Below are 13,432 nucleotides of genomic sequence, written 5' to 3' on the forward strand. Positions count from 1 at the left end.
TATATATATAAGGTGGCGTGGATGATGCGCCAACAAGTCAAAAAAAGCATCACAAGAAAACTTAAACACACACTGCTCATATGATAACAGTTGCAAGTACAAAACGGACTTGGTGTAGCACAGTGGTACTAAATGTCCTTCTTTCATCTCTCCTGTTCCTGAGATAAGATAACTCGGAGAAGACTAGAGGAGGAGGCTTGTTTGAAAGGCAAATGAATTCCTACACACGGCCCGGCACGCTCCATAAATCAATGACATGTGGGGTTTTCCCAGATCAGAGGCTGCGAGCCAGCCCTTCGCGTATTGGTCCTGCGCTGATAGGTAAAATGATGCTATCACAAATTGTGGATCATTTGTTGATGATTTTTAAAATGCTGTTGAGCTAAGGAAAAAAAAAAAAAAAAAGAAAAAAAGAGCAAGCACAAACAAACCGGTATACCCAGAGGGTGAACACTCCTTCCCTGTAAGCTAGCTATATTTATGAAACCTCTGAAGCGGAAAGGAGAGAGCTGGGTGGGGTGGTGATGGTTGGGGGAGGAGGGAAGCAGAGAGGCAGCAACTCTGCCATGGCTGTTAAGATCCTGTTATGTTGTGGCGTGTTTAAGAGCTTTATTAATTCGATTTAGCACCACCAACCAATGTACTGACAGTCAGCAGGCACAGCGATGTCGACGTGATATTTGCTCTCACTGCAAGGACTGAGGAGGCGTTGATAACATTTTATTTAGACTTTATCTTTTGAAGATGGCTAAGAGAGTTTGAAATAAATGGAAGCATGCGCGCAGCATTGTCATACTGTTCTCTTTAATAAGACCCGGGAACAATTCACACGTTTTGATCTCAGTATCTGTTTCCCAGAGGTGAATCACTGATAGCGCACTTCCTCCTGCCTTCAAATCCTATGAAAAAAAAAGTCTCAGATTTTTACATGGGATTTGAAGGCAGGAGCAGGTCTCCATTCGAAACATGAGAGTGGTTTAAAGTTTCCTCGTACATATGTGGGTTACATTGTACTTATTTTTTATTTTGATTTGTCTTTGAACATATGTCTTTTTAAATTAAACCCTGTCAAAGGTAAGATTCTGTCCCGTCTTGGACAAACAATAAAGTATTTGTCAAAAATCGTGTTTGCGTGAACCACAGTGACATTTGTTTTCCACTTTAGACTTATTATATGATGTAAAAAGTCCCTTTTGGTATTGGCACCTCTTGGACTAACCGTTAGCTTCACCCTGTTGGACCAGCTAATCTGGTTTTGAAATAAATTCAGACATAAATAGAGTTATCTACTGCAGGTAAGACATTAACCAACGAATCTTTTAGCAAAGCTTCACTTCAAAAACTCCAGTAAGAAAAAAACACAATTAAAATTTCCATCATTTGCTTTTGTTTTTTTTTCTACTTCTAGTAACAAAGCTAGCAGCTAGTGACATCTTCAATATTACCTTCAGTCAGCATTTGTTTTTTGTGCTGATATTGGCCTGCAAGGTAACTGCGGTTTTGAAAGCTGTTTGAACCGTAAATACTTTAACTGAGTACTTTCTGGCTAAAATGAACTGAAGAGCGAAGCTGGGTGCCAATATGTTGCAAAGTCTTTTTCATCCAATTGAATCTGAAGCTTACTGTTTAAATAATTTCAGCTCAAGTCAAGTCTTCAGAATAACTATTATTTCATGGATCTAATCATTTGTTCTTGTTAAAGTATGTGTTACTATAAAAAGTTTTAATTAATTGCAAAAGGTCCTGAACTATCCCTTAAGCTGAACTTGGTTTCTGGATCCTTTTGTCCAAGTGTCCTCATTGCTAAAATGTAAATGCTATCAAAGGAATAGAGAACGCACTTGTAAGTACACAAATATGTTTTTGAGTTCAGTTAATTTGTTTTTCCCGAAATCTTAATCCAAGATTGAATTAAAGTGAGAATGGTTCGCTAACAAGCCCAATTTTGCACCCCTGGCTCGGTAATATGACTCGTTTTTCATCTCCAATTCTGTGTTTTCGTCCTCTTTTGCTTTCATCTCCCTCCTCCGTACCAGCCTGTCGTTTAGCATTGCCATCCTGCATGGGTGTGTATTTCTGGAAATGCAATTAATGAATCCTCTACTTTTCCCGTGCCTTTTTCTCCCCTTCTTGTGCGCAGCAACGCGTCGCTCCATTAATTCTCAGCATTGCTACCCATAATTGACTTTTCTCTGACATGATTCCTCTCCACCGAGTGAGTCCCCACTTTATTATATTGTATTTTTCAAACTGATCTCATTGTGTGTTGTTTACAGCGATACATGTGGTCCAGAGCAGCCGTGCCGTTTAAGGACAGATGAAGAAGAAGGGACAATGGGAGAAGAAATGAAATGTTGAAGAAAGGAGGAGGGGAGGAAAGCAGTGTGGACCTCTTTTGTGCCTCGTCTACTGTCAGGGCCCTAACAGCTTCTTGTCTCTATGTTACGCTCTGTGGCCCCCTCTCAAACCTGCGCTTTTCTCTTTCTCTCCCTCTTTTACACACTCACACACGCGCGCACGCTATCACGGCCATTATGGCGCTCATGATTCCATTTTTTTTCCGTCTCAGTCTGGATGCATTTATTTTTTAAAGTGATCCTCTATTGACTCATTGTCATGGAGAGGCTTGACTAGTCAACCAGTGTAGGCCCAGGTTCAAATCCGTACACTAACTGATTTAAACTCCACAAATGGGTCACACGTGTTAAAAGATTCACTCCGAAAAAAAAAAAAAAACGTCAGAAAAAGCCAAACATAAATGTGGACAAATCTAAATTGTATTTTTTTTTTTTTTCTTCAAGGTTTTGAGCGATGTTGATATGATTCAGGTAGCTGACCGTGATCATTCTTTTGTCATAAATGAACAGGCTATATTTCTCTCTCAGCTCTCACACACTCATCAGCTCCCCTGCTGCACTCATCCCACACCCACGCTACAATCACAAGTTATGACCTTTGCTTTCTCAATATAATTTATCACTGTAGCTCCCTGCTGCCTGTCCTCCCAGGAGCTCCGCTGGGCTCCGTCCAGCCATGAGAAGAAAGCGCGCCGTTGGGTCACATCAACCTGACTGCAAACAGTGCTGAGGTCAGGCGACCAGGAGAGCACTAAATTTACATTAAGCTGTTGCTGTATGGGTCACTAATCAGAATTTAATCTGAAGCCCATTGTAAGTGTTCAAGCGTCAGGGGAGGTAGATGAATATTTTTAGCCATGGGGAAAAACATAGAGATGTACCAGTGTTGTTTATTCCTGAAACTTGCAGATTAAAATTTTGACCAAATTTGGTTTTCTTTTAAAGAACTATAAAGAATAGAGAGGAAATATGTGCTTTATATTCTTTGATAGAGGTAATTGTTTCATATTTGACAAAAAAAAGAAGAATTATATGAGACTATCCATATTAATGACCTGAGTCTTTGTTTTTTAAATTCAACTTCAGATGAAAGTGTTGGGAGCTCTTATTACCAAATACCAAAAAATCAGATATTTCAGTGTTTGCTATGTTGTTTACTGATCATAGCTGATCAACAAAATCTGAGTGTAATACTGGTGCATTTCTAGAAAAATCTATTTTTTGTCACTGATTTACTTAGAAATAGAAACAAAATTAAATGAATAATTAGCGTTACATTTTTTAAGTTTTTCCATTGTATGTATACAGTTACAAATCTGTCCTTTTTTTAATTCAAGTCTGCTTTGGGTGCCAAGGTAAGTGGGGGCCCTGTTAAATCTCAAAGTTTGCTTATACTCTAGGCCGGCTCTGACTATATCCATTTCCTTGAAAAAAAATTAAATGAAACTTTGAGTCTGAAATGGGCTGGCACTAAATCCTGAAAGTCTAACTGAATGGGAGAAACTTTAATTTATTTATTTATTTTATTTATTTTATTTATTTATTTATTTATTTTTTACACTCAGCAATTGTCACCCAATCCTCTCTGACTTTTCTTGGCTTCCGCTACAAGCTATAGGTTTAAATGACTGAGGGAGAACATGCTGTACAACAGGCTAATTTCCTCTACTTTACTATTAATGCATTTGGCAGGAACATCATTCCATTCCCCGTAATGAGATACACAAATAAATCTGGCTATGGATAGATTCAGAGCTGGGTGGTGGCGATGATGGTGGAAGGGAGGGGAGGGTGCAAAGGAAGGATGTGCATTGAGACGCATACTCCAAGCCCTGGCATAATTGGTATCACTGCTTGCAGACATGCAAACCAATCTCTCCATAGATAGGGCAGAGACTCTCTTTTCCCCCCTTAAGGCTATTTCTTTTGTCTTTTCAATAGCTTGCACATCCAAGATAGAGGGAGGGGACTGGGGTGTAAGAGAGAGAGGGGGTGGGGGGGGGTTAATTTGTGAATTAATAGCTTTTCTCTGCAGAATTGCAAATTCTTTTTAAATGTCACTGTGTTGTAGATGCGAAGAGCATCTGAAGCCACAAACTCTCACACAAACACATTTCCAGGCAAAAGGTGGGAGTCATACGCATCCACAAATCCTAAAACTAATCCCTGCTCCGTTATTATTGAGTCTGCCAGGACCTACCTTATCCCTCCTTTTCTCACAAAACAATTTTTTTTTCCGTCTCTTGCGTGAGCTGTCCAGTGTAACATGCTACTTTTAATTTGCAATAACACATGACAAGGACAGATTAATAGCTCTTATGGCACCCGCGTCCCTGAGGCTCATCTTACGGGGGACCAGGTGTACATAACGCGTGTCACACTACATTATCTCTACAGCCCTGCAGTAATGGGGACCTTTTTCTTCCTGAAAGGGCAACTGCTGACTTCAGTCACACAAGGAGCACTAGCCAACGACATTGTGACACAAGCCGTACAAGGACGGTACAACTCTTTCTTATTAAGAGCGCCATCAGGATTTAAAACATGCAGAGACAATCATATGACACTTTCACATTTTAAAGAGATGTTTGTTTGTTTGTTTGTTTGCAAAACAGACCACCAACACCGATGTGCCAATAGTTGTAACGAGGTATAAAAAAAACAACAAAAAAACACTCAGTTTTTTTTGGGGGGAGGATGGGGGGGTTATTTATAGGACTTTCTCTGTTCTTATTTTTATTTATCTGTCTTGTAGTTTAACACTTTCACACTTGATTCAACTAGTTTGCACGCTAAGCTCAGTTTGCAGCTGAGTTCTTACCTCAATGATTTTAAAACGTAAAAAATGTATGTATTAATTAAAGAATTAATGTTAAGTTAGAATATGGCCACGAACTAAAGCAGTTCTCATGTTCCTAAAGACCACAGTTACAATGTAGGGTACAACTATGAAATGCATAATTAGTGTTGTTGTTTTTTGGGGGGGGGTTTCAAAACAAAATAAAGACCAATATGTCGTCTGCATAAAGTTGTAACAAAGTAAAAAAAAAATGTTCTTTACTTGTTATTACTATAAAACATATCTACTTCTAGGTATTTATTAAATTGTATTTTGCTGAAAGATGTTAGCTTGTAGCTTGATACATTAGCATATAATTTAAGCAATTCAATTACATTGTTGAGTGCTTTGACTAATAAAAAAACACTATTTAAAAAAACATAAAAACTGCGCAATGCATATGATAATTTAAGGATTTAAACAATTGCTGAGAATATACTGAATTTTGTCATTCTTTACAAACATAAAAACCTCAGCTATCAAATGTTATTAAAAACCCCAGAGAATAGATTAGTATTGAACTATCTGTCTTTAGATGGAAAATATTATTTTCCACAGTAACTTTACCTTAATATTTTTTAACTTATTTTTGAAAAAAATATATCATATTTTCCTGCCACACTTTATGAGTAAAACATGAATAAGTAAAGACATAAACTGCAGGTGAGGGGAGAGGATGTGTGGTTTGATTGATTGAGCAAAGCAAAAGAAAAAAAAAAAAAGAAAAAATAAGGTTGTCTAACTTCAACTTACAATGTCCTATTTTCCTTCCATCCAAGTGGTTGCCACTCCAGAGAACTAAAGAGACAGAAACATAAAAGGAAAGGAAGTGGCCTGTTTTCATCAGTGCTCTCTGAGATCATTTTTAACCACATCATCCCAACCAGCAACTTCAATGATGTGCCCACACAAACACACACGCTCACACACACAGCCCCTGCCCTGCCTCCACCGGTCTGTTCCTACACCTGTTCAGGCCTCCACCGGGGACATGTTAATTCATAGGCATTAAAAAAAGCCAATTGTTTGCACAACCAATAATCTATTAGCCCTCGGGCGTTGTGTGTCCACTCTCCTGCTCTGCCCAGGAATGAAGAAGAGAGAAAAAAAAAAAAAAACATCCTGGCTTGGACTGAAAAACCTTCCACATAATCTTTGAGTGTATCTACATCTGCTTTCTTGCCAATTCTCAGCTTTTGTTTGCTGTAAAAATACACGTTTTATTTGTCTTTTTTAATCAGAAAAATAAAACAAAAAAATGTCCCTAAAGTTTTTATGTAGTGCTAAATATTAAACGACTAGAAGTTCACTGATAAAAATCAAGATTGCAGAGGAGATTTATTTATTTTTCTGCCTTTTGTGACTTTATGGGAATAGAGGCAGCAATGCTGATGACTCGCCAAGGGGGATTAGAGTTGTAATGACAGCTATATGCAGTGTCAGTGGTATCAGATAGAGATGCTGCTCTGTTGCCATATATCTGTATGGCAAAAATGAAACTGATTGGATCACAGGGCTGTTTTGAACACTCGGGTCTGCCTGATGTAACACCATAACAAGTCACTGGAGACAACACACAAAAGCACTCTCTTGACTGCAGAACTGTCATAAATGTCAACTTCTTCACACACAGAGGGGGGGTGGAGTAAGAGAAGAGAGATGAGATGAATTAAAAAGGATGAAAAACAAAAGGGGATCTTGTGCTTTTTCCTTACCATCGTCCCGTTTCCTTTTCTCGCCGTTGGAGCGGGGAATACCCAGAATGCCGTTGATGGAGTAGGATCCTACGGGATTGTTGGAGGCACTGGTCACGGGAGGCGAGGCTGTGCTGGGCACTGGTGTAGAAAGCTGTGTTAGTGTGTGTGCGTTTCGTGTGTTTTCCGAGTTGTTTCGGCAACAGCGATTGTCTTATTTGACTGTCCACTAATCTGCTTTATTCATTCGCTCACCTATGGTGTGGCCGGGTGTGGAGAGCGGCGTGACGGATCCATCAGGGGACGGGTGGAATTGCTGCTGGACTTTGGTGCGGATAATCCTGATAAAGTGAACAACAGACATGGATCAATCAATGCTAGTTTCCACGGCGCGGAGATTTCACATCAAACCAGCACCGGCCTCGGACGCTTAAACACGCTGCATCACGTCCACTTTATGCCTGTGCATGTACAAAGCGCTCCTGCCGTGTTTGGGCCTGCTCGTATCCTCACATGCGTGCCTGTCCCCGTCACAAATAGCCAATCTCTGGGCTTTAGGGCCAATCTCTGCTCCTTGTGTGCAGCTGAATAAGGGCTGGCCCCTGGAGATTGTGGATTCAATCTAGCTGGATTCTGAGGTTAGAAATATGATAAAGTCCCCCATACAAGTAAGATGTGATGTGGCGGGAAAGTCTTCATTGCACTTTGGTCTGAATGATCTTGCAAACAAAGCATGAAATCACATCAATTCACCTCAATGATCAGCTTCACTGGCTCTACCTGGCCAACTCTAATAATCTCCCTCTCCTGCACACCACACACTCTCTTTCTCTCTCCCTCCATCTCTCAAAGCTGATCTCTCCTCTCCATCCTCTTTTCTCATTTCTCCTGTCTTTTCTGTCCAGCGCTGCCTTACTGTACCTCATAACGACTGTCTCTCAAACCCCACTTCTCCTCGCTTTCCTTTATTTTTCTTTCTCCAATCTTCTCGTCCATTTCTGTATCTCTGAGCCGTACTGTTTCTTACTTCTTTTTACAAGCTAAACACGGGACTCAGAAGTTCTGTGTGCTCAGAGCTTATTGATTGTAACTCCCAGAAAGAAAAGTTGATGACAGATGCTGGGAGACAAACAGCACGTGCAAATTGTGATCCACAAATTCAATGTGACAGGTTAGCAATAGAGTCTCGATGGCTCAAACGGCGTCCAACGCCACATCCAACGTGTTTTAGCCTTTCCTGCGCTTTGGAATGATGACAGGTATGAAAGAAACAAGCAGAAAATGTATTTAAACTGACAAGGAAAAAGAGAAAAACTTTCACCAAATCATGCCGCCATGGTGTAAAGTCTGCTTTGACTCTTCTGAGACATGATCGCATTAAACCGTGACTATGGTAATCTTTTGATAGACAGGAGAACATGAGATAATTGATTAACAGACAGCGACATAAATCCCACATGGAATTACATCTGGCTGCAAACATGTGTCAAGAACAGACTTTAACGGGTGCAGATGAGGTGACTGAGACACACACACACATACACACATGCACAAAGTGACCAGGAATCCATCAGCTAAAGGGTTAAACTAAGACTTTTCATTCTCCACATTATCTCTCTATATCCTCCACCACTCTCTCCTTCAGGCAGGGCAACAAAAGGCAAGCAGCCTCCTCCTCCTCCTCCTCCTCCTCCAGAAAACTCCACATCAATATTTTATTTGAATTTCCAACATCTCACCACAACAGTTATCTGACCTCATAACTTGAGGGAGTCTCGTAAATTCAAGGACTTAGTTTCGAGTTGTGTGTTGTTCGTATTGAAAAAGCAATCTGGGTGGTTGAGTTAATGACTTCGGTGTTTGGCTCTTGTGTAAAAAAAAAAAAAAAAAAAGTATATCAAGCAAAAGAAATATAAAAATGGTGATCAATGTTGATGGAAAGCCTCCTATTGGTTCTCTTCTCCAATGGGGCATTGGACTACAAAACAAAGCGAAACCCTGTCTCAATGTAATCTTTTATAAATCATAGAAGAAAAAATGTGCTGAAAACCGAGCTCTTTAGTCAAACAGAGCAGAAATCAGACACTATGACACAAACCACCACTCGGGTTTTTTTTTTTTCTATATCCTTTCCTTCATGCATTTAATTCCTCCTCCAACAATCTCCTTACAACACATTGTACCATTTCGCCTGGAATGGTTGCATGCTTTCCAATTCACCTTTGTCGTTTTGATGAAGCTGAAGCAGGTCACATGTTTTATATCTGAACACATCAGAGGACTAAAACTCAGAGTGAATTCTCAGAGTTGTTGGGCTGTAACCAGTGGTGTTAATTATTAACGTACAAACTGGAAAACAATTTCTGTGGGCGCCTTTTTCTCATAGCAGCGTCTCACCAATGCTTCCAACAGTAACTTAAAACAGAGCAACAGAGAATTATACTTCACTGCAAAAACCTGTTGAATAATCTCCAAGCGTCGTTTTCTTGTTCTCCTTCATTATTTTCATCCTTTTTTTCTTTCTTTCTTGAATTTAGCTGGACGTGTTATGAGACTCTTTTCAGCTCATTAAAATGTAATGCTGAGGACCAGCTCTCTGGAACAGTGCCTCCTAAGTAAAGTTCATCACTGCGTGCACTACGGGACTTTTTCCTTTAATTCTGTAGCCTTCAAGTGGGTTTTTAAACGGCATCCTTACATCTAAAAAAAATATTGTGTTTTTCCCCACCCCAAAACTGTCCCGCAACGAGGGAAAAATAGGTATCTAAATAGGTATTTAATAATTTAATCATTTTTATTTGTGAAATTATTTTTCGTATTCCTCTTTTACAATAATAATAATAATAATAATAATAATAATAATAATAATAATTTCATATTTTACATATATTATGTTGAACGACATGGATACTGAGTGGCAGTGAGGATGCTGCCGCCGCCTCCGTGACGGTGTGGTCCGTGTATCGAACGCCTGAGTCGGTATTTCCCTCCGCCTCTGGATCTGGTTACGCAGGTATCGATCGGTTTTTATCGAGACAGATGTGATCCTTCGCGGCCCCACGCTGCCTCCGTGTTGTGGAGGGCCGCGCATTGGAGGGATTGAATTGCACATGAGACCACCCTCGAACAGGGCTCGGCAGCCAGATATGTGCAGCCAGAGTATATGTCTTTAATAGTATTTCTTCTTCTTCTTCTTCTTCTTTTTTTTTTTTTTTTTTTTTTTCAAAGTCGCTGTTTCTTTTAAAACGTGCCCACCAAATTAAAAACCATAAATTTGACTGACGATGAATTCACGCACTTTTGGGGGTAAATTGTGTTACCGACCGAATCCTCTAGTGTATTAAAAAGAAACAAAACATTTTCGCCTACCTGTTGATGGATGAAACACTGGGTACTGTGTCGTTGTCGCAGACCCCCTCCGCCAGGAGTCGGTCTCTTATCTCCCACGCAAACATTGTTGGATTCTGGCGCTTGTACTCCGCGATTTTATCCACCACTTTCGGCGTTGCGACCTTTGGTTTGGAGCCCCCGATGACTCCCGGTTTAATACTGCCGGTCTCGTAGTACCTGCATGGGGACAGAGTGAGCCTTCCTGAATGGATCCCCGCCTCCGTTCAACTTCAAATGTTATGCTCAATAAGGAAGGTGGCTTTTTAACATGTTATCAACGCTTATTCCATCGAGTTCTGCAGTTGTGCACATTTACTGCAAACAATTACCCACAAATAGGATCTATTAATTGGCCTGGGAGCGTTTTGGGGCTAATTGAGTGTCAGCTGGAAGGCGAGCAAAAAAGGAGTGTAATTAAAATAAAATATGAGCGGGGCAGACAGGACAGAATAAATGCTTTAAGAGCACACTTTTAAATTTCTAATTTTCACCACTATCAGCAGCATGCACCAAATGCCACCGTGACCTATTGGTAAATGTTGGTGACAAACATTCAGTGTGTGTGGAATGAAATACCTCTGAAATGCCTTCTGATAGCTGAAAAAAATATATGTCAAAAAATTATTGGTGCCCTTAAGAAGAAGCTGATTTAGATGTTTGCAGGCGTTGTTTTCCGGTTAGTATTAACTGTAAAAATTTCTGAATAAAATGTAGGCTATGTGCTACGATTTCATTTCTAACACATTCTAATTTTTTTTTTCGTAATTATTAAAGTTTACTCTTCACTTTTAAGAAAGTCTCCAGCTATTTTTTTTTTTTGACATTATGTTTTTCTCATGCGAGGTGGCAAAATCCGCCAAATATTTGGAGAAAAACAACAACAAAAAAATAAAATGAAATAAAAGGCAGGAAAGAAAAAGATCTGCCTCTGTCAGCGATGGCTGAAGCTGAGACAGGGCGGGATGTGCATTTAAATACTCTTAATAAGATGCTGGACACACTCATGCGCGCGCGCACACTCACACACACACGCACGCACGCACGCACTCACGCGCACACACACTCGATGATGGGCCCCCCTCTCTTTTACCTGCCGAGGATTTTGCTGACACAGCCGTGACTGACCCGTAGCTGTCGGGAGATGTCGCAGGGCCGGACGCCCTGGTGGGCCAGCTCCACTATCCGCTGCCGCACCACGTCCGGGAGGGGTCTGCCGTTCACAAACACCCCGCCGAGCTGGTTCACACCGCCGTGCCCTGCGTGGGATACAACAGCAACGCGAGGGGGGACATAACATTACATACCTGCAGACAGGACACACACTGCTGTGTGTCCAGGGGCCGTTTCAAAAGTGAAAGGTTTCTATTAATGCTAAAAACTCAAAAGAACGCACATATTTATTGACCCTAATTAATCATCAATTTAATACTGATACTACTAGTAATAATAATTTATTATAATGAAATTCGTGGAACTCTTGCCCTAATAATTGGACATTTCAATGTTTATTGTACACATATTAATAAAAAAAAAAACATGTCTTTTTGCAAATTAGGCTATATTTTCCATGAGCATCTCTCCCTCTGTAGCTTAACACATGTCGCACGTATCACATTTCCAACCTGTTTAATTTTCCTCGCTACAATTATTGTAAATAATTAAAATACGCTTTGATAACTCATATTACCAACGCGGATTGTGCGAATGAGGACAGATTAATAATTTAGTCCCAGTCCGGGTCTTCTTTTACCCATATCATATGGAGTAAAAAAAACAAAACAAAAAACAAACAAACAAAAAAAAAAAAAAACAAGAAAAGAATGACAAAAAAATAAAATACGTGGGACAGCTCAGTTTTACTTTGAGCTCACTGACGTTTTAAAATGAGACAAATGGTGAATAATGGGACACGTTTTTGTGCATTTACACACAGCGAGATCTCGTTTGCTCACAATGAAGCTGACATTGCCCCAAGTAATAAAAAGCTCTGTATTTAAATCGAGGTGTTCATAATTCGTCACTTCACAGAGGAAGCTTTACAATCTAGCTAATTTTAAGGTAATAAAAAAAAAACTCTTGACAAAATAAAACAGAAACAAAACCCCCACATTTCGGCAAATCTCGAAAATTCTGTGGAATAATTACAGTTTTGAGATTACCACCTGATTGATGTATTTCAGTTGTTTAATTTCGGTTTGATGATGCATTTTTTAGAAGAGAAAATAAAAACGCAATATGCAGAATCTATCAAAAAAAAAAACATTTATGTTTTTTTTTTTCTTTTTTTAACTTGTGCACTTCTAAACTCTAAAATAAGTTTACTAATATATTTGGAGCCATAATCGTTTAATATCAATAGATACCTTTTTTTTCAACTGGTGTAAGTCGGCTAACTGCCGCATGTAATCTAATTTGAGTCGGAATGAAAGCCACATCACAGAGATGTTTCGCTCTATAAACTAATTCAGCATACTCACGGTGCATCGCCGAGAAGGGGTCTGCTTTGCAGTGAATATCCATGGGATAGCAAAGGAAAGAAAGGTAATCGACTGAGGTCGCCGTTTCGCCTTTGTGGTGCAGCTTTAATCGAATAAAAAAAAAGAAATATAAATTTGTTTTGGTGTAAACACAGTCCGCGTTGGAAGGAGTCCGCGGGTGCTCTTCAACTTCTTCTTCTTCTTCTTCTTGTTAAGTTTTCCTTTTCCAAACAAACAAAAAAAAAAGAAGAAAAAAAAAAGTATGGAAGAAAGTCTTGTCAGGTGCAGCGCATGACCCACGCGTGTGCAGAGCGCGCCGGCTGCAGCAACATTTGGCTTAAAAACTCGTGTCACTCTGCGTGTTTGGAGGACATCGTGAGGAAAAACCAAACAAGCCGGTATATAGCGCTGAGCCTCCACTCAGAAGAAGAAGAAGAAGAAGAAAGAAAGGAGAAAAAAAAAGAGAAAATCCCCCTCTCTCCTCTGACAGCGTGCTGGACTGGCGGGGCTCTGCGCTTCAGTCAGATAAGGGGCGGAGATGACAACAACAACATGGACATGGCGGAGACAGAGCAGCGCGTCCACCCTCAACCTCCGAAACGGGGCTGTGCCTGAACGAAGCTTTGGACTGAGAATGAAGCCCCTCTCCTCTTGTGTCTGTTTCTAAAAGCCGCA

General features: G+C 40.1%; 1 protein-coding gene across 26 annotated transcripts in view; it reads right to left on the reverse strand.

The window, feature by feature from the left end:
• The window catches only part of pax2a (paired box 2a), a 33,887-nt gene extending 20,476 nt beyond the window's left edge, over window positions 1-13,411 (reverse strand). For 4 of the 26 annotated variants that reach the window (XM_017308789.1, XM_017308783.1, XM_017308790.1 and 1 more), the window contains exons 1-7: window positions 12,758-13,411; window positions 11,371-11,551; window positions 10,857-10,877; window positions 10,260-10,457; window positions 7,146-7,231; window positions 6,912-7,031; window positions 5,950-5,994 (exon numbers count right to left, since the gene is read on the reverse strand). In XM_017308789.1, coding sequence (XP_017164278.1) covers window positions 5,950-5,994; window positions 6,912-7,031; window positions 7,146-7,231; window positions 10,260-10,457; window positions 10,857-10,877; window positions 11,371-11,551; window positions 12,758-12,800 — 694 coding nt within the window. In that variant the 5' untranslated portion in view covers window positions 12,801-13,411. The remainder of the gene's footprint in view (window positions 1-5,949; window positions 5,995-6,911; window positions 7,032-7,145; window positions 7,232-10,259; window positions 10,458-10,856; window positions 10,878-11,370; window positions 11,552-12,757) is intronic. The other 22 variants (XM_008429526.2, XM_008429515.2, XM_008429528.2 and 19 more) reach the window with 9 other exon arrangements.
• Between the last annotated feature and the right edge of the window lie 21 nt (window positions 13,412-13,432).

This window comes from Poecilia reticulata, linkage group LG15 (assembly GCF_000633615.1).
Source record: "Poecilia reticulata strain Guanapo linkage group LG15, Guppy_female_1.0+MT, whole genome shotgun sequence".
NCBI classification, from domain to species: Eukaryota; Metazoa; Chordata; class Actinopteri; order Cyprinodontiformes; family Poeciliidae; genus Poecilia; species Poecilia reticulata.